The sequence below is a fragment of the Manacus vitellinus genome, unplaced genomic scaffold (assembly GCF_001715985.3).
Source record: "Manacus vitellinus isolate BGI_N305 unplaced genomic scaffold, ASM171598v3 scaffold_61_pilon, whole genome shotgun sequence".
In the NCBI taxonomy this organism is placed as follows: domain Eukaryota; kingdom Metazoa; phylum Chordata; class Aves; order Passeriformes; family Pipridae; genus Manacus; species Manacus vitellinus.
Window position 1 is genome coordinate 2,456,523 of NW_021940696.1, and position 20,902 is coordinate 2,477,424.

A 20,902-nucleotide genomic window follows, 5' to 3' on the forward strand; every position below is an offset into this window, starting at 1 on the left:
GTGTTCAGAGCTCGGTGTGATCTGGTCGTGCTTTCCTTGACCAAAGGAGAGCTCCTGTGCCCCAGTGGGAAGGGATTAACTAGATCATAGGATCATGAGATATCCTGAGTTGGTAGGGACCCTCAAGGATCAAATCCAGCTCCCAGCCTTGCAGAGGACACCCCCAACAATCCCACCCTGTCCCTCAGAGCATTGTCCCAACACTCCTTGGGCTCTGGCAGCCTTGGTGCCATAACCAATCCCCTGAGGAGTTCCAGTGCCCAACCACCCTCTGAGGGAAGAACCTTTTCCTGATACCCAACCCCATGCCTTTCCCTCAGGTCCTAAATGACCCATCAGCAAATCTCCTCACTCTCTACGTTCCTCATACACGCTGAATATTCAAACAAAACCCACTGTCAAGTTTTCAGTTTATATTTCCATCTTTTTTTCAGGTTGGTAGGAAAAAAGTCAAATGACAGGAGTCCTTTTGGTGAATAGCTCCAGAATAAACCCCTCAAGAATTATGTTTTTCCCCTTAGCATTCATGAACTGCCTGAGGTCCTGTATCCTGGAATATATTGAACATGCCACCTTCTCCCTGCTAAACGTTGTCCCATTTTTTGGGTGTTAATTGCATCACGAGGGTCACTTCTCGGTCATTTTGAGAACCTGACCTTGCAGGTATCTTCAAGTGTTCGCTGTTAACAAATCTTGAACTCATAAATATCCCCTGGGAAGAGCAAGTGTTAAAACATCCTTATCACCCAGGCTGCAGATGTTTGATTTTTAACAAATTAAGGTATTTTTGTCGAGTTTACTGCTTTATTACCCCATTAACGAAGCCATGTGTGCCTTTTTCAGCTGGCAGGGCTGACAAAGTTCCCAATATCTCTCAAGGACCTGGGTTCCTTCTGCTCACTCACCATGAGCTCCAGGGCCTGAGTGCAGGTGACACCCATGGGTGGTCCCCACCCCAGTGTGAGGTGTTTTGAACTGGGGGAAGAGTGTGAGGGTGAACTTGTCCATGACCTGCTAAGAAAGAGGTGCCCATCCCTGGAAGTGCTCAAGGACAGGCTGGACGGGGCTTGGAGCAACCTGCTCTAGTGGAAGGTGTCCCTGCCCATGGCAGGGGGTGGCACTGGATGGGATTTAAGGTCCTTCCAACCCAAACCATTCCATGATTCTGTGAAGAAACCAAGACCAGTGGGTCTGGGTGGACACCAGTGTCTGTTCTGACGATGCCATGCACTCACCTGGTCTGTGAACTGGTCTAACAGAGCCTTTCCTTTCCAGAACTTCCCTGCTGAGGTCCCGTCCCCGGATGATTCTCCCAGTCCAAAGCCTTGTGTGCCTCGCTGCCTTTGGCCTGGCCCTCCCCTTGGCCATCAGCCTCTTCCCGCAGATGTCCGAGGTCAGTATGTGTCTGGTCACTGCAGGGGGGGGTCTCAGGGGGGGTTACCAACACCAGGGCTTCTTGTGCCTTCCTCCAAAACAGTCTCATGCCTGTGGGAGGCTCCTCCAGTTTTTAGTCGAGTCTGTTCCTGTTTTCTTCACTCAAGTGAAGCTTCACCAGGAGGGTGAAGGCCCCTCTCCCATCACAGTGGTGTTTCCTTGGGGTCAACACAGTAAAAACAAGTCTTTGTCCATGAAGCCAAGAGCCTGGACCATCCATTTGATGTGGATGTACCTTCCCAGAGCTGCCTTTTCATCTTCTAGTCTGACTCTGGGAAGACCCAGCCCTGGGGGGTGAACAGAGGAAAACCAACCAAGGAAACAGGGAATGATCAATGAAATCATTTGTGCCAAGTTAGTTGAACAAATTGCTGAGGTGTGTTTGTTTCCAAGCCATTAATTTTGACCATTTGGTGTTTGGAGCTTAAAGATTGTGAATTTGCACATTATCAGGGAAGGTCATTATTCTAAAGTGATAAAACCTCTCTGAAACAGAGCGAAGGACTTTGCTGGAGTTCTCTTTGTGTCGACTGGAACAGTTGATCAGAAATTTCTATCAGTGTCTCTGTTGCTTAATTCATAATTTTTCAGTCTGGATGGGTTTATCCACAACTTCCAGCCAGGGAGTCTTGTTGTACACTTGTCTGCTGACTGAAAAACACGTTACAAATTCTCCGTTGTCCTTCTACAGGCTGAGATAAACCTGTCCCTTCATCTTCTGAGTAGCTGAATACATCTCAATCTTGGAGTCTCTTGCTAAAAGACGTGTTTTCTGAAGCTTTAATGATTCATATGGCTCTTCCTTAAACTTTTTCTAATTAGTCAACATCCTTTTTGGAGCACTTCCATGAGAACCAGACACAGTATTCCAGAAAGAAGTTGCACAAGTACCAGTTGCAGGAGCAATGTGATTTTCCTGCTTCTCCTCGGATTCATACATCCACAGTTTGTTAGTCATTTTGGCAGGAGCTCAACCTTAGCTCCCTGGCCATCAGCTTTTTGCTCTGATCCCAAGTTCTGCTCGGAGGGTTTTGGTTATGAAAGCCTGAGGAGGTTTGCCAGGTCTTGCACCTGCTCAAGGTACGTGCCTGGAGCATGTCCAAAGTTCCTGTTGGAAGGAGATTTGGGGATAGAACATCCCTTATGCTGCCTTTTCATGGAATCATGCAACCACAGAGTTTTTAAGGTTGGAAAAGACCTCTGAGATCATCCAGTCCAACCATTCCCAGCACTGTCAAGGCCACCCCTGACCCATGTCCCCAAGTGCCACATCCACAGGGATTTTAAACCCCTCCAGGGATGGGGATCCACCACTGCCCTGGGCAGCTGTGCCAGGGCTGGACAACCCTTTCAGTGAAGAATTCCTTCCTAATATCCAATCTAAACCCTCCCTGGTGCAATTTCCAGGGAGAGGAGTTTCACCCACCATCAGGTGGCCGTGGCTTTTCCTGGGAGGTCTCCTTTCAAGATAATCAGGGAAGCAAGACCACAGGGGGTAACACTAACCTCATTTACCCCAAAGGTGACACCATTCCCTCAAAACCACAGAATCACAGACTGGTTTGGGTTGGAAAGGACATTAAAGACCACCCAGTTCCACGCCATGGGCACCTTCCACTAGAATTTTAGCTTGATGGGTGACAGATAATTCATCCTGTGTGGTGTCTGATATTACAGCAGGGGAAAACTGTGTGGATTTTAAGAGCTGAATGAATTCAAGCCCACGAGGAAAATGAAGGTCTGGTTTGCTCGAGAGGATATTCAAATTGCAGGCATCAGGCACCACTGAAAGCTTTCAGCATCACTTGAAAATGACCTTCTGAGAGCAGATGAAATGTTATCTGCAGTGTAAACATGAATCAGCGCTGATTAGGAGATCAAACACGGTGACGTGCTCTCTGCCCACGCTCCATGTCAATGAAAAGAAACCATTACAGCTGGTGCTTGAGCTCATTATCTGCTGGGAGCTCAGCTCTGCTCCTTTGGAGGGAGCTCCATGTGCACAGCTGGACCTCACATCTGTTGGTGCCAAGGAATCGGGTTCTCTGTAGGCAGCCTGGGCTGATCTGTGTTAGAATCGTGGGATCATGGTTTGGTTTGGAAGGGATTTTAAAGACCATCTCATTCCACCCCCCTGCCATGGGCAGGGACACCTTCCACTAGCCCAGGTTGCTCCAATCTGGCCTTGGACACTTCCAGGGATCCAGGGGCAGCCACAGCTTCTCTGCCCAACCTGTGCCAGGGCCTCCCCACCCTCCCAGCCAGGAATTCCTTCCCAATATCCCACCTAACCCTTCTCTCTGTCAGTTTGAAGCCATTCCATATTGTCCTGTCCCTCCATCCCTTGTCCCAAGTCCCTCTCCAGCTCTCCTGACTGGAAAGGGCTCTTAAGTTCTCCATGAAGCCTTCTCTTCTCCAGGTGACCCCCCTCAGCTCTCTCAGCTTGTCTTCCCATTATGTTTCCATTTGTTATAAGTGTGTGTTTAAAGGATGTTCCTCCCATGCTCTAAAATCTCTTTAGGGGTTTCTGTGGGGATGCTCAAGTGAGCAGAGCAGGCAGAACAACCTCTCCAGATCCATTTCTTTGCAGTCTGGGATGGGAAACCCGAGTCTCCTTGCAGGGAGCATTTCTCAGACCGTGTGACCTCTTGGGTGCTCATCCCTGGTCCATGAACTTCAACGGCTGGACTCAGTCTTAGAGGTCTTTTCCAACCTCAATGATTCCAGCTTGTCAAATGAGGAATTCAGTAGACTTGGAGTGTTTGAGCAGTGATCTCTGGATGTCTGTGCAGGTGTCTGCACGTGTTTGGTGTCCCCACAGCCTCGACAGGTGAACACCACACGACCCAGACGCCGCCGGTGTACTGAGCAAATTATTAACAGCAAGGTGGAATAGGCCTGTTCTGTCCCAAAAATATGATCATGGTCTGAGCACCAACCCCTTCAGGACTTGCAAAGGAGCCAAATTCTGCCCTTCATCACACATTCATTGTCCTTTTCCTTGAGTCAGGGAACAAAACCAGAAGGTGATTTGTTATTAAGGGCTTGTTTTAGATTGGCTGTGTTTGATCCACTCTTCTAAAGGGGCTCAGACTTACAGCTAGTTTTCAAGCAGAATTGAAGCCTTGTAATAGATTTAATAACTTTGCTAGATAAATGATGAATGCAGCCACCTTATCACATCAGCTGTAGCTGCTCTGGAGTTATTCCTGTGTTCAGATGACCTCAGAGAAATCAGAGTTCAGCTCTGGTTGCAAACAGAGACACCAACATCAGACAAATGAAAATTCTGGAGGCGAACAACCTTCACGTGCCGGGAAGGTTAATGCGTCCAGATCTTCTCCTGGGTCGATATTTAATGTAGGCAAGACCTTGGTTTTGTGCAGATGAAATTCCACTTTGGTTTCTGCAGCGGGTGCTCCAGAATGACAGCTTGTTTCTGGACGTTGTGGGTTTGAAGATCACCTCATAAAAATAAACCCATCAAGACGTGGATCTTCGGGAATACGCCGAGAAACGCTCCCTTCATCCCGACACAGTGTTAACTCCTGTACCTAAATGCATCAAATATGCATTGAGCAATTCGCTGCTGTTAAGTTTAGGAGAAACATGTAGTTAATGCATTTAGCCCACAACCTCCAACTGCCTCCCATGCCCCCCGGGGAATCTCTTCTCCAACCGCCTTATCCTACAGCATCCCCACTGACAACTCCTACTCAGCTATGCACTGCCAATGGAAACAGCTGTGACAGTTCCAAACTGAAAATGGGACTTGTGCAAATGAAATTCAGTGTAGCAGCAAAAGAAAGAGCCATGGGGTTTGCTCCGCTGATTTTCCCACCCTTTGGTCCCCGCTCGTCCCGACCGTTCATTAGGATTTGCGGGATCCACGAGGGCGTCGTTGGAACTTCCCACTGGCTGCAAACTCGCCTTGCCCCGTGTCCGGTGGGATTGTGCTGAAGGAGGATAAAGCCAGGGGAGAAATGGAGCTGGAGCAAGAGCTGATGGCAGAGAAACCCTTCCAATACCTGCAGTCCTGAGGTGCCCTCGCCGTGGGTAGAGTTCGGAGGGTGTTGGAGGCTGGTCAGGGCAAACCAGCCCATCTTCTGGAATCTGATTTGGGCCGAGAGCCTTTTCCTTAAAAATAATCTTCCTTTTGGATCTCCAGGACAAGGGGAATAAACAGCCTAAAATCCAAGGCTGAGCTATTGTTTTCCAATCTGTTTTAGCCTTCATCTTGTTGGCAGGCTGCTTTAGAAAAGCAAAAGGTTAATGAGCCAATGTGCAGTGGGATTATTGCAGTAAAGATGACAGTGAACCAGTAATTACTAATTAGATGCAGTTTAACAGGAGGAACAAGTGAAATCTCCTCTTCACCAACTGTCAATAATTAGCAGATTTGGTGAGGTTGAAATGTGTCCACAGTTAAAAGGCTGATTTTTTAATGAAATGGCACTTGACAAAAGAGCTGTATGGAGGTCACAGCCATAGCCCTAGAGACGCTTCCCCATACCATACTTAGGAGGGAAATCAGATGCAAGACAGCAGGGGGTCCCCATGAAACCACTTCTCCCTTGGGATTGCATTGCAGGAGCAGGGAGGGGGGGGGGAGGGGAGCAGGAGGGATTCTCTGCAGTAATTTTGTCCAAGTTGGATGAGAAGCGAAGGGAAGGATTTGCCAGCTGCCATGGGGAAAAATGTTTGAGAAGTGAGAAGTTCTGTGGTGTTGCTTTGCTTCTGGGCCTGAGGAACAGCTTCCCGGGAGTCTGGTAACCCGGGAGCGCCGGCCAACGTCTACCCTTGGGATGGATGGTTGGTCTTGGAAGGAGCTCCTTGCGGGGAAGAAGCGGCACGAGGTCCTGGCAGGAGGTTGGAAGCTCAGTGGGATGTGTCTCCCAAAGACTGCAGAAGATTCAAGCTGTGCCTGGAGGGTTTGGTTTCCCACTGACACACGGGCGACGCTCCGTCGTTGACTTGGGAAGCGTCAAGAGGTTCATCTGAGGTTCCTCTCCTGTGCACTGATCCAGCTTCTCTTCTGGCACAGCAACTGTTGACACAGGCAGGAGTATCTCTGCTTTCCACATGGACTTAAAAAGGAGAAGTCATCTGTGAGAGCTTCTCTAATGCTTATGAAACTGTTTGTTTGAGCCCAGGATTTACATGACAGTGAGTGGTTGGATATTGGCATGGTTTAAGTAGGGCTTGAGAGGAAAACCTGTGGTGTTTGGGAATGTGTTGAGCCCAGTTCTGACCTTCAGGTGACACAGTTCTGCACCTGGAAGGGTGGAAGAGGAGAAGTGGGAGAGGAGGTGAGCTTTGGGGAACAGCAGACCTGGAGACCAAGGTATTTATCACGAGCTCTTTTTGTGATAAATCCTTCCCTGCTCCAAATCAAATCACAGCCTTGGCTGTGAATCTTCCTCAGGTCACCAGAGCAGCTCAAAGCACCGTGGGACCAGTCTTCAGTACTTAATTCTGTCTCAGGAGCTCATTCAGAAGCAGAAGAAAAAGGCTCAAGTTGTGCCAGGGGAGGTTTAGGTCAGATATTAGGGAAAATTTCTCCCCCAGAAGGGTGGTCAAGCATTGGAAAAGGCTGCCCAGGGATGTGGTGGAGTCCCTACCCCTGGAAGGATTTCAAAGCCCTGTGGATGTGGCACTTGGGGACATGGGTCAGTGTGGCCTTGGCAGTGCTGGGGAATGGTTGGACTCGATGATCTTGGGGGACTTTTCCAACCTAAACAATTCCACGATTCCATGAAGAGATGGCCCCTCAGACCTGCAGCACAACTGGAGTCCTCACCAGCCGTAGGTCCCCAGGAGGTGTTCCTGCACTAAATGCTGGACAGGGAAGGTTGGGCTGAGGATGCTCCCAAAGGGGTGAGCAGTGAACTTGAACCCCACTCTGGGCTAAACAGCCAATTTCTTGGGAAGGTTTCCAGCTCCCTTGGTTTGAGACAGGAGTTATTTTACCATTTGCTTCCTCCCTTCCTCTCCTGCTCTCACCACCCCTTGAGAGCACCAAGCAGGAGACGACGTGCTCCTGGCTCAGCCCCCCCTTTCAGGCTTTCCTTCACCTGCACCAGCTGTCAGGGCAGGGCTTCCAGACCTGCTGTGTGTTTTCCCAAGGAGCCAGACTTCACACAGCACTTCCCCCTTGGCCCTGCCCTTTGGCTTTCCCTTTACACCTCCACTGCTCTCCCCCCTTGCCCCCCCTGGCAGCCTGGCATCTGCAGAACACCTTTCCTGTCAAAGCAACCAGGAAAAAAAATATAAATATCACAGCAGCTTGTTTCCTGTGCTGCACATTCCCTCAATTCTCACAGCAACTTTGAGTTTCCCTCTAATTGTGCTGCTCAGGAAAGCTGCTGCCCAGGGATCCTGCTGGCACAGAGGGCTCTGGGTGTTGCTGGAAGTGTTTAGGGGGGCCTGGGATGGTTTGGTTGGGTTTGTGGTGGTACTCAGGCTTGTAGAGAGACGTGCCAGGAGCTGGGAGGGTCTTTCCAGAGGATGGCAATGAGCTCTTGTTAATCATCACAGGACCTGTCAGTGTTATTCCTGTAGGTATCCATGGACTGTTCCCAACCCATCACAGGTCTCCTGTAGAGGTTCTTCTACCAGGAACAATCTATCAGTGGGAGATGTCCCTGCCCATGGCAGGGGGTTGGAATGAGATGGTCTTTAAGGGTCCCTTCCAACCCAAACCATTCTGGGATTCCATTTTATGATTCTGTGACGTGCTCTTGGCCCGTGATCTGCCCCAGTTCCTGCTCCCACCTGGAGTTTCCCTCTCTCTGGCATCATCTCCAGTGTGACACTGACAGAAAGAAGCCTGGAGCTGTGTTTGCTTTTAGAGCCTGCAAGGTCAGCCCACCCTCCATGCTACAAAGTTCCATGTCTACACGGCAGCAGAGCTTTTTGGGGAGCTCAGGCATGTTGAAGGCAGGACAGAGGCAGGTTCACGTGCTCCAAACCTCCTTCTCAAGGCACTTTAGGGCATTCCTCAGGTGAAGGTGTTCCCAAACCCATGAGGAGGGAATGTCAGGCTTAGCAGCCCTCTCCTCCACTTCCAGTGGTGCTTCAGCCTGAGCTGCTGAACCAACAGCCACCAGCCCCCTCCTGCTTCAGGGAGGGCTTCAAGTCAGTGTTTGGTGTTTCTGCAGAGACCTTCTACAGACCAAACGACCCAAAAGTTCCAGATGCTACATGACTGGGACATTCTTGTTCCACCCAAGTCAGGAAAACCCTCAAATTCTCATGTTTGTCTCATAAATCCTCACTGCTACCACGTGATGCTCTTTTAGGTTCCTTTTCTGGGGCTGTAGCAGATGGATGGGGAAGATGCTGCAGCCCAGTAACTTCCTTCTGCCTGTTCCACCTGGATGCAGCAGCACTTCCAGGTGCAAATCCATGGGTGGTGATCTCACAGAAGCTGCATCTGCCTTGTCCCAGGGTCACCTCCCATTTCCCAAACTCATTAGTTTGGTTTTCATTGCATTTCCCTTTTTGTTCGTGTCCTGGCACCACTGAAACTTCTTTTGACCCGGAGAGAAGGAACCAGTTTTGCAAATCAAAGACCATTTCTGGATCATGACATCTCCCCTTTCCATGTGTTTTTTCCCCTTCTTCTTTCTCAAAATCAAGGAATTTCCTGTGCCTACTCACTCCCCAGTGGGGTGGAGTTGGGAGATCTCAGTCACACCTGGGAGCAAATGTCTTTCTTAGGATCACAGAATGGTTTGGGTTGGAAGGGACTTTAAAGATCATCCAGTTCCAACCCCCTGCCATGGACAGGGACACCTTCCAGTTGAACACTACCAGGGATGGGGAATTCCCAAGAGGAAGAGGACGGATCTGGTCTTCAGGGGCTGCACCATCACTCCTTACAAGCCCCTGGGAGACTCAGGGTGGTTAAATTTACAACTGCTCAGCCCGTTTGCACCTCCCAGTGTAATTATTGGGCTCAGTGACATCTCTGGTCTGGGGGAGGTCACAGTGAGCAGAGCTCTGATTGATTTGGAGCCCCAGTCTTTGTTCTCACCTTCCCTGTCCGAGGGGCTTTGATTTGTGGCCCAGCTGGTTTTTGAACCTGCTCCTGAGAGCGGGCCTTTGTTTCAGGACCAGCGGCCGCCGGGAGTCAAAGGGGCTGAAAATTTTCCAGGATCTGGCCTTAAAATCTTAACCTGGACCAGCAGGGCTTGTTCTTGCTGGGAAGCACAGCTTGAACCAAACTGCTCTTTGTGGTCATCCGGGGTGGGTGTGGGAGAAAGGACCCCTTTGTACTGCCCAGGGGCTTCGGCAGTGGTGTCAGACAGGATCTGGTTTCATGTTTATATCCCTGTCCCTGGGATACAGGTTCAAGTATGTAAACTATCTCTGCTGCAAGCACAGGCTCCTACAGGTGTGTGGGTGCTGGTGGGCATAAAAAAACATTCCTGACACCATCTCTTTTGAGGAGTCTTCACCTCCTGATGGCTATAAGCCATTAGGAGTCAAAAGAAAGAGCTGACATCCGACAACTCCGGATAAACAGCTAAACATTAACCCTTCAAGTGGCTCGAAAAACATACTTAAAAGGCTCTTTGTGGAAAGAAGCCATTTTTTTGCGGGCCTGTTAATTGCTGTCTTTCTTCGGGACACCTTTCAGCAGCACCTACTGTAAACAGAGGGGCTCCTCCCGAAACACTTCCCCCAAGGATTCCTGCCCTGCCAGCCCGCAGAGGTGGAGGTGGCCATCCCTGGCTGCTCCTGCCCTCTGCACTCTTCCTGTGGGTCCTTGGTTCTGCTGCTTTATTCTTGTCCTGAAAGCAAAGTCCTTTCCCCTCTTTCTGCCAGCCCTCCCTGACAACTCAGTCCACCTTCATAGGATCACAGAATATCCTGAGTTGGAAGGGACCCTCAAGGATCATCAAATCCAAATCCTGGCCCTGCCCAGGACACCCCAGGAATTGTTAAGATCACAAAAGACCTTTATCATCGTCAAGTCCAACCCTTTTTGGTCACCAACAGCCTCTTTATTTGGTGTAACCAGGTTCACCCCCAGCTCTTCCCTGGCTGTTTCCTGCCTTATCCCTCTCATGTCACACAGGGTTGGATTTGTCCTTTTGGGCATATTTGGAGATGGTTGTTTTGTCTCATCTGCAACAACTTGTACCTAAAGCTACTCCAAGAGATACAGGATACAAAAGGAAGGAGACCCGTTGTCCAGACTTGCCTGCTTGTGGCAGAAAATGCCTTATTAATCACATTTCACGTATGTAATTATCTGTAATTGCTTTTTAAATCATTTGGCTCCAGCAGCCTGTTCCTAGTGGGGCTGTTGGTCTGGAAGGGAAGGAAGTGGGCTGGAGGTTGGGAATCCCGAGGAACTTGATTAGCTGCATTAAAGCAACAAGGGCATCCCTAAATCCTGCCCTTCCATCATGCCCTTCCTTCTTAACAGCAGGAGGATTGCAGGGATTGATGTTTTCACCGAAGAGCAACAAATAATTTCCTCCTCCACAGAGCTGCTTGAGGATTAAAATTAAATAATTGAAATATTCAAATACCTCATTTCCATCAGAAGGGGAACTTGTCACGTTCATAATGTCCACATTTAAAATCAGGACTTTTTATTTCTTCCAGAAGAGGAGAAACTCCCAAGTGTCTCTGTAGATGCTTTTCATTCCAGCAAGGAGCAGTGATCGTAACTAAACCCTGTGATTTTGGGAGTTCTCAAGGTCATGTTTGAAGAGGGCTGATGACTTTACCCACCAAGCAGTTGTCTCGAATGTTCCCCCAAAAAGTCAGCATCATGTGGGGTTTCTTCCATGAGGCCAGGAGGAAGTTTCTTTTGCTCTCTCCTGAAGATCCTTCCCTGAGGAGTCCAGGTGACCTGAGGTCACAGCACTTCTGCTCTGGTACCAGCCTAAAACATCCACCTTTCTGGAGCTCCTGTAGAAATGAATTTAATGTGGCAAACTGAGACTTTATCCCATGATCACTGAGCAGACCTTCTCCAGCATGGAGGAGAAAAGAGGAGAAAAGGCATCTTGGCTCCTGCAAAGGCCTTTTGTCTTTTCTGATCAACCTCTTTTCTCTGGAAGACAGACAGAAGGAACTTCTTTGGTTTTGATCTTGCTATTTGAAGTCTTATGGTTTCAAACCTTAATTTGAGACGCCAGGAGGGTTCCTGTGGGGAACTGGAAGGTTAGAGCTGGTATCCTACTGGTGGACTGGTTTGGGGGCTGGAGCACAGCAGTGGAACACAGATGTTGAGCTGCTCTGCTCCAGGACAGGCAGGGGCACGCAGGGAATTGGAGTTCCCTTCCAGCCTGAGGTGTCATTTGTTATTATCCCACCTGCTGACACTGTTGTCATCACTCATGGACACCAACAGGGGAGGGGAGCTCGCTGCCATGTGGGAGATTCTCTGCTCCAGCCTAGTTGGGCTTTAGCCTAAAATGCCATGTTTCCTTTCTTCCCATCTGATTAAAATCCCGATGGTTTTGCACATTATTTTTCTTCAGAGAACCTGTGATGTGATGATTTTCAGCTTCTGGAGCTGAAATTCAGATCTGCCACCCTTGATTATATCAAATCATAGACTTGGGCTGGAACAATATCTTTAAGGTCATCGAGTCCAACCATTAAACCCAACACCACCAAGTCCACCACTAAACCACAGAATCATTTAGGCTGGAAAAGACCTTTAAGATCACCAAGTCCAACCATTAACCCAGCACCAAATCCACCAGTGAATTAGTGGATGCTGCAATCCCATAACCGATCCATAAATCCTGCAAACTCTCCAGCTCTGCTTCAAGGCAGAGTCAGTCCTACAGGTGGATGTTGGTGGTCAAAGCATCCATGGCCAAAAAAAAAAAAAAGAAGTCTCCTGGAATGTTTAACCCTCAAAAGCCAGAACAGCCAAATGCTCCAGAACAGCCGAATATTCCAGAGCAGCCAAACATTCCGACTTTCCTCCTTTTCATTGTTTCAAGGAAGGGAGAGAAAATGGGAATAAAATTAATTTCAAGCGTTTTTAGTGGTCGTTCTAGGTGTGTCCTGCCAAGGGTTAGATTGAGATGCACCTTTTTGTAAAAGTTCTCCCTGTCAGAGGGAACACACACTTTCATTTTCCCTCCTTTCCTTGAAACAACGAAAAGGAGAAAGGTTGGAATATTTGGCTGTTCTGGCTTTTGAGGTTTATGCATTTCAGAAGATTTTTCTGGTTTGTTTTTTTATTTGCCATGGATGCTTTGAGCACCAACATCCACCTCCAGCTGCCTGTGGGACAGGGTGGAAAATGGTTCACTGGCTGTAGAGAATCACAGGATATCCTGAGTTGGAAGAGACTCTCAAAGGATCATCCAGTCCAACTCCTGGCCCTGCACAAGACAAGTCCCAAAAACCACACCATGAAATGATATATCCCTGAAATCTCATTGTTTGGAGACAGAGCTCTGAATTCAGAGCCATTTATCACAGAATCATGGAATACCCTGGGTTGGAAGGGACCCTCAAGGATCATCCAGTCCAACTCCTGGCCCTGCACAGGACACCCCAACAATCCCACCCTGTCCCTGACAACATTGTCCAAATGCTTCTTGTGAAATCCCCCCTGAAACTTCGGCATTGCAGGGATTTCCCTGTTGCACACGTGGCAGGAATTCCAAACTCCTGCTTGCAAACAGGAAATTTTGCAAATTACCTGGATTGCCTGATTGATAGTCCTTTACCCATCTAATGAACTGTGTGTGAATTCATTCATGTGGTGGTGAAAGGGCAGAGAAGTGTCTTCATCTGCTTATCCAGCACTGGCCCAGGTTGCCCAGAGAAGCTGTGGCTGCCCCTGGATCCCTGGAAGTGTCCAAGGCCAGGTTGGACAGGCTTGGAGCAACCTGGGCTAGTGGAAGGTGTCCCTGCCCATGGCAGGGGAGTGGAACTGGATGGTCTTTAAGGTCCTTTCCAAGCCAAACCATTCCATGATTCTGTGATTCTAATTCTGATCTGTCCTTACCTGCTTTGCTTTCCTTCTTTCCTTCTTTCCTTCTTTCCCTGCTTTTGAGAAAAACATTTTCACTAAATACAATGTTGTCTCTTATGAAAACCAAATGTTTCTTTATAAGAAAGGGGTCGAAAAGACTTTAGAGAAGCATAAAATGAAGAAAACTGCACCACTCTTAAGTTCAATTTTTATTATTGATTTGAAGGAAAACTTCACAAAGTTCAGGTTTACCTCAAAATTGTTTTTTTCCCAGCTTTGTGATTTGGGAAGAAAACTGAGTATCAATTATCTATGAAGTTATTGGTTACCATGCAATGGTTGGACTTGATCTTAAAGGTCCTTTAGACCTTTATGTTTCTATGTACATTAGTCAAGAGGACCATCTCTCAACCAGTGTGTCCAGTTTTGGGGTACAGATGGTTTTTAACTGTGTAGAAAAACTGGGGAATTATCAGAAAAGATATTTTCAAGCAGTGATGGGCCTTGCAGAGAAGAACTGTGAGTTTTGTCTTATAAAATTTAACAAAGGTGATTTAATAATCTTTGGATACTCTCATGGGAAGAAAACTTCTGGCAGGAGAGAGCTCCTTAGGGCAGCAAATAGATCCGTGCAAAGCTGGAATTCGGAATTTAGGAAAATGCCAACCATGGGAATGGTGGATGCTCTTTGAAGCAGGACACTGAGAGGTCTTGTAGCTCCACAGTTGTTTGGATTCTGTAACCAGAGGCTGGAGATCTTTTGAAAAACACCTTTTGTGATTTGATTAAAAGGTTTCTCGAATTCTCTCACCTGTCAGGTCACCTTCAGTTGGTCCATAACACTTCCAGGAGACACTTCCTAGCACAGAGTGGTTTCCTCATCTCATTCCATGGGGAGGAATCCAATGGTTTGGGTTGGAAGGGACCTTAAAGACCATCTCATTCCACCCCTTGCCATGGGCAGGGACACCTTCCACTATCCCAGGTTGCTCCAAGCCCCATAATCCAAGTGGAAATGGCCAAAGAACTACTATGGCATTTAGAGACACACAAGTCCATGGGCAGGATGGGATCCACCCAAGGGTGCTGAGGAGCTGGTGGAAGGACTCACTGAGACACTTTCCATCATTTATCAGCAGTCCTGGATAACTGGGGACATCCCAGTTGACTGGAGGTTCACAAAGAGAGACCTCATTGCAACAGGAAGGACATGGAGGGGTTGGAGCGTGTCCAGGGAAGGGAACCGAGCTGGGAAGGGGCTGGAGCAGCAGGAGGGGCTGAGGGAGCTGGGGGGGCTCAGCCTGAAGAAAAGGAGGCTCAGGGGGGACCTTCTGACTCTGCAACCCCCTGACAGGAGGGGGGAGCCAGGGAAGGGATCAGGCTCTGCTCCCAGGGAACAAGGGACAGGAGGAGAGGGAACGGCCTCCAGCTGTGCCAGGGGAGGTTTAGGTTGGCTTTGGGAAAAGTTCCTTCATGGAAAGGGTTGTCTGGCCCTGGCAGAGCTGCCCAGGGAGGTGGTAGAGTCCCCATCTCTGGAGGGATTTAAAAGCCCTGTGGATGTGGCACCTGGGGACAGAGGTCAATGGTGGCCTTGGCAGTGCTGGGGGATGGTTGGACTCAATGATCTCAGGGGGCTTTTCCAACCTTAATGATTCTGTGGTGCCATTTACAGTCCTTGTTACACCTTGCTGAGCTTCACCGGGTCTCAGATATCCTGGCACTGCCCTCGGCCATTGCCCTGATGTCCCAGGAGGAGATGGTAGAGGGCTGCTGGAAGGGCAGGACACCCTTCCCAGGCTCCAAACCAGGACCACCACTGGCTCCTCTCGCTAGCACTGCCAAGGCAGCAGCAGAAGACACAGTGACCAGCCTGGTCCTCCCTTCCCCCACCTCCCAGCGCAGCATCCATCAGTCCACATGACCCTCCCCCTACCAAAATTGGCTGCTTTCTTCCTTCTTCTCCCCCCCCCCCCCTTTTTTTTTTTTTTTTTTTTTTTTTTTTTGGCTGAGCGATGAGCTGTATGCCAAATCCATCTGCTCCTGTCTCCCCTAGCTGCCTTCCATATCGTTACAGGATCCCTGGCAGCGAGCCTAGACCTATCTCTCTCCCTGCACTCTTAGGAGCACATTCCTTTCTACACCTTTTCCCGAGCTGGGATAGAAATGAGTATCAACCCCAAACAAAAAGCATCTGCTTTCTGCCTGCTGCTGCCTCACCGGCCGCGCATGGGAGTTACACCCGTGTCAGCAGCGATTGCAAAACACACACAACCCCCCACCCCGCATCCAACACGGGCTGAGGGAACTCGGGGCGCCGGGAGCCTCCTCACACCCTCTCCCTCCCCATCCCTGCAGCACCAGCTGTGACCACCGCACCATTTGTTCCTCCAGCCCACGCCAGCACTCGGAGCCAGTTCTTTATCACCCCAATTAGCCTTGTCTGTGCTGATGAGAGGAGAGAGGCTCCCACTGCAAAGGCAGGGATGGGGGGAAGAAGAGCTGGCGTGTGCCGGGCACCGGGAGAGGCGACTCCCGGTGTGGTGGCTTTGTTTCCCTGCGGGGATGGATCTCGGCTGTCACCCCGCCCCGCATCACCTGCGTGGGGCTGGTCTGTGAACAGCTGCCTCAGTAAGGGCAGGGGACACCCTTCCTTGGGGTTTTCCCCCTTGGATATCCGCCAGTGGGAAGAGGAGCGTCCTCAGTATGCACCAGTCCCCAGGTGTTCTAGTGAATCATGGTCATGTTGAACACAGTTTGGATGAGTTTGGAGGTGCACCCTGGCCGTGTCCCCAGCGAGGGTCTTCTGCCTGCAGTAGCTTCACAGGGGGGTGAAGCAATTCCTCCTTCTCCCACTCCCTCATGACAGTGTCTCCCACATTGGTATGTCAGGGCACTGAGTGGTCAGTGCAGCCATCAGCCTGAAAACCTGTTTTTTTACCCCAAACAAGCCCCCTGTAGCCCTGTCTGGGAATGGTGCTTTTACACCATGTGTCCTTCAGTGCTGTAGGAACTTGCATCCCTCCTGGACTTCTCCTGGATTCATTGTTGAAGACCATTTTCTGGTGGACATTCCAGTGCCATCATCCCAAAGGCAGGAAGAGGATCCATCCCTTGCTCCAGCACCTCACTGGGAGGAAGAGGATGGACAACAGTTCAAACTCAGGCCCACACTTGGTTTGAGAGGACAAAGTCACCCTGTGTGAGGTGGGACAGGTCCCATCAGTGTAGTCCCAACAGGGTAGAACCTGCTCCTCAGAGCACCCTCCAAGGCAGGTGTTCCTTGACAGGGGGGTTCCCAGCATGGCCATGGCCAGCAAGGACTTTGCTGGAGGTCTTGGAAGCTGAGACACAAAAAAACCTGACAAGAAACTGTGGTCTCCAGATGTGTCTGCCAGTGGAAGGCTGGCTGAGCAGGTCCAGGGTGCTGGACAGCTGGAGTAGCAGTCTGTGCCAAAATAGGTGAAGTTACACTTTCCAACAACAAAAAACCCTGAGACAGTCTAAGACTGAACTGGTGAACAATAAGGTTGTGATTTAATGTTGCCTCAATACCTGTAACCCATCGCCCGAATGCTTCTCCCTGTTCTTCTCCATTTGATTTCCCACAGTGGGAAGAGTAAGTTACTCCTGATGGATTTCTGAAGGCTTTCCCAGTTTCCTGTACCTGCCTCCTTGGTGCAGACTCACCTCTTGGAGCTCCTGAGGCTCTGGAGCAGTTTTTAATACCTGCTTTGTTAAACTCAGCCAGAAATGGCTCCAGTTCAACCAGTCACCTCCACCCTCCCCAGCAAATTTCTTTCCCATCTTCCCAGGATTTGGAAAGGGGGCTTGAGTGAGTCTGATAATTACACAGCTCCAGGCCAGTGCCTGGGACTGGTTGTATCTCCTTCCAAGGTCTTCAGAGAGGTCTCTGACCAGGTGTCCATCCTGCATAAGAATCATGGGATCATTAAGGTTGGAAAAGCCCTCTGAGATCATCAAGTCCAACCATTCCCCGCTGACCCACGTCCCCAAAGGCCACATCAATGTGTTTTTTGAACACTTCCACATTAGGCATTGATTTCTGTGTCCCTCTCCTCAGACACCATAATCTCTCTTTGAACTATCCCTCTTCAATCCCATCCTTCCTAAAACCATCTCATCCAACGACCTTGCTGTGGATGGAGAGCTCATCCATGCAGGGAACGAAGCCATCTCCCTCCTGGACCCATGGGGAGGAAGCTGGAAGAGCCTCCAAGCAATTATCTCATCTGTCTCCCTCCACCGAGACAATTCTGCTTAAACTATTCTTGATGGGTTTCATCTCATTTGTGCTGAAAACTTCCCACCACAGAACACCCCACACCTTCCCCAAAGCGTTTGGTTGTGATATTTTGCTCCTTCCCACTAGGATACTCTTCCTGCTGTTCAGCTTGGATCGCACTCCCTGCTTTTTGAATTGTGTCCCAAGAGAACGTGAACAAAACATTCCTGCTTTTCTTCTCTTCCGCAGCCCCTCGCACACGCAAATCCCACCACACACCCCTGGAACTTCTCTCTTCCAGGCTCGGCACGTCCACGTCCTCAGCACTTCCCTACAGGTCGTGCCTTCAGACCACTGGTTTTGGGGTCCACCAAGGCAGATGTGGCTTTCCTTGGGGCTCCCACCTCTCCAGCCCCCCTTGGAGAGGGAGGGATTGTGGTGGCTCTCCGTGGAGACATCCCAGTAGTAGGTCGGGTTTTGAGCTGCCCCACATCCCCAGTGGTCAGCGTTGAACACCCCCCCCACCCCCCAATTCCAGGCCATTTTAAAGCACTTCACATCATCATTAAGGTTGGAAAAGACTTCCAAGACCACCCAGTCCAACCTTTGACCGACCACCGAGCGCCCACACCCAGTTATTCCTTGAACCCCTCCCATGGGCCGTGACCCCACTTCCCACCTGGATATTTTCCTACCGATGGATGAACCCGCCCACCCCCCCCAAAGCCCGGGAGCTTTTCTGTCTGTCTCTGGAAGGAGAAACCCGACAACAATGGGAGGGAAAGCTGCGTCAGAGCCAGGCAGATCGGAGCTAATCCTGCCTCCGAACGGATCCCGCCGGTGCCGGGGGTACGTGAGAATCGCCTCTCCTGCACCTTTGCCGGGTGCTCTCCCCACCACAACGCTGCACTCCGGGTTTCAGCACAGAAAGAGATGGTGAAGTTGCTAATAATGGCACTAAAAGAAAATATGCTACATCTGTTATGGATAGCAGTACAAAATTAGCTGATCACACCTCTGACACCCAAGATGTCTTCACTTAAAATACTCGTTGGCTTACTTTACATAATTTGCTGATTATATTTAAAAGAAATACAATTTTGCAATTACTGTTCTTTCTGGTGTGCTATCTATGCATCATTTTCTTTTTATGTTTATATATTTCTCCTTCATTAGTGCAGTCTGAAGGGTGATTAGATCCCTTCAAACATTTTACAGAGGTTAAACGTTGATTAAGATTTAATTATTACTGTAAATAGCTTGGAATGACATATGGTGCAAAAACCTGACATATGTGCATTTGAATAAATGAAGTGCTATTTCCCATGATGCTTCAGTAGCTGTTTAACAGCTTTGCTGAAGGGTTATGTTGCACCTCATGTTAAGATTGCTTTGATGTTATATTTTGTTGGGTTTTTGCAGCTGAAAGCTAAGAACAGTTTTTCCAGTTTTTAAAAACATTGAATATTTTAAATACCTAAATTGTTTTGCACAAATTTTTGCTAATTTGTCTAACTAGGTTAAACATTTTCAAAAGCATTTCGATTTTTAACGTGGGTTCTTAGCATTGTGTCAGCAACAGCATCGGTTCAATGTATAGGATTTCTAAAATTCCAGGCTTTGCGAGGTGCCCTGTCCCGGCTGGGAGCGGGATCTTTGCTTGTCGTGGGAACTGGGAGCACCACGGATTCCTCCCAGGGATGCACAGATTTGGAGTGATTTCAGAGCAAGAGAAGGCTTCATATGAAGCTGGCAAAAGGAAGAACTTGGGAAAGGACTGGAGATTTTATGGAGGCAGAGAAAGGAGTTGGTAGATTTTAGCTGTGATCCATCCCTGTTTGGAGGATGGATGGAGTGGAATGAGGTTGTCCCCTCCTTGCACCACTCAGCCCTTGGTTTTTCCAGGTCCAAGCCACAGCTTTGGGGTCTGGATTCCTTACAGCACCTTGGCTGTGGGAAAAGGAAAGGTTGTCCCCTGGAAAATGGTGTGAGAGCCTGGGAGACACTCTATAATTCACTGAATATCTCCAGTCATCATTTCCTGTAACACAAGTCAATCCACACAGGGCTGTTTTGAGGCTTGAGCAGAGCAAAGCACATTAAAATGACACGGGGAAGGCGAGATTGGCATGGAATAATTTCCATATCGTGCTTCCCCACGTTAATTTATTGATCTGTGGAGCTCCTGCTGCAGCACAACGCTCTGATCTCGCCTCCTCTTTGATTTTCACAGATTGAGACGTCTCGGCTGGAGCCGGAGATCGCAGTGGCCACCACCAGTAAGACTGTGATCTACAATAAAGGATTGTAAGTGGAAGAGGATCACCTCAGCCCGGAAGGTTCGGGGAGAGGGGGAAAAAGGGGGAAAAAACTTTGAGAAGCCGACTGGGAAAAAGAAAACAACAACAACAACAACGACAACAACGAGACAAAATAATCGAGCTCAGCGATAGTAACGTCGTAGTTCTCCCGGCGAAGCGGGAGGGAATTAACGCTTGCAGAGAGCTGACACCCTCACACTGGTCAAAAAAGATTAATATTAAAAAAGTTTTAACTTAGGCAAGAGGAGCGGCAGCAACCGCAGCAAAATCACGCTCGAACACTTTAGAAGTAGCTGATGAAGAATCTCAGAATTAACAGCACCGCACGGAGTCGACGTGGTTGGACCCCACCACATGAGCGTAGACTTCACCCAGCAAGTTTTGTTTTCATTGTGAATCAAGTCTCCACACTGATGCTGCACAAAAATAACTCCCTGGGGAATCGGCGGGAATGTGAAGTGCTCGATAAGGTGTTTGGGAATTGTCCTGCATTTGGGATCTCCTGCTGATCCCACCCCAGTGATCAGAGTTAAAGATTTCATGCCAAGGTCACGGCCTCTGCTCCCTTCATCCCTCCCTCCTCCTTCTGTGGACGGTCCTGGTGGCATCCTGCCCTTCATCCTGTCACTGAATCCCACCGCTGGGCGTTCCACAAGGGCTTTTCCCTGGATTTCAAGATACTGGAAAGCCACCACACCCACACGCTGAGTGGGAAGGGGTCTCGTAGCAAAAATCATGATGGATCTGCTCTTTGCCTTTGCACAGCCAGGAAAGATGAGAGTTGTCCCACCTAAACTTTAAAATTAAGGTTGTTAGTCTAAGATAATTGGCTAAGCCACACTTTGTTAAGATAGTTGTCCAAGGACAGAACATGATTTAAGCCCCAAGGTGGTCAGGCAGTTGGACTAGATGATCACTACAGGTCCCTCCCAACTGGAA

The 20,902-nt window shown here is 49.1% G+C and overlaps 1 protein-coding gene across 1 annotated transcript in view; it reads left to right on the forward strand.

The window, feature by feature from the left end:
- Positions 1–20,896, forward strand: part of SFXN5 (sideroflexin 5) — a 60,029-nt gene extending 39,133 nt beyond the window's left edge. Inside the window, exons 10-11 of the mRNA XM_029963730.1 lie at positions 1,276–1,393; positions 19,876–20,896. Of these exons, the coding sequence (XP_029819590.1) occupies positions 1,276–1,393; positions 19,876–19,953 (196 nt within the window). The 3' untranslated portion in view covers positions 19,954–20,896. The remainder of the gene's footprint in view (positions 1–1,275; positions 1,394–19,875) is intronic.
- The last annotated feature ends 6 nt before the right edge of the window (positions 20,897–20,902 follow it).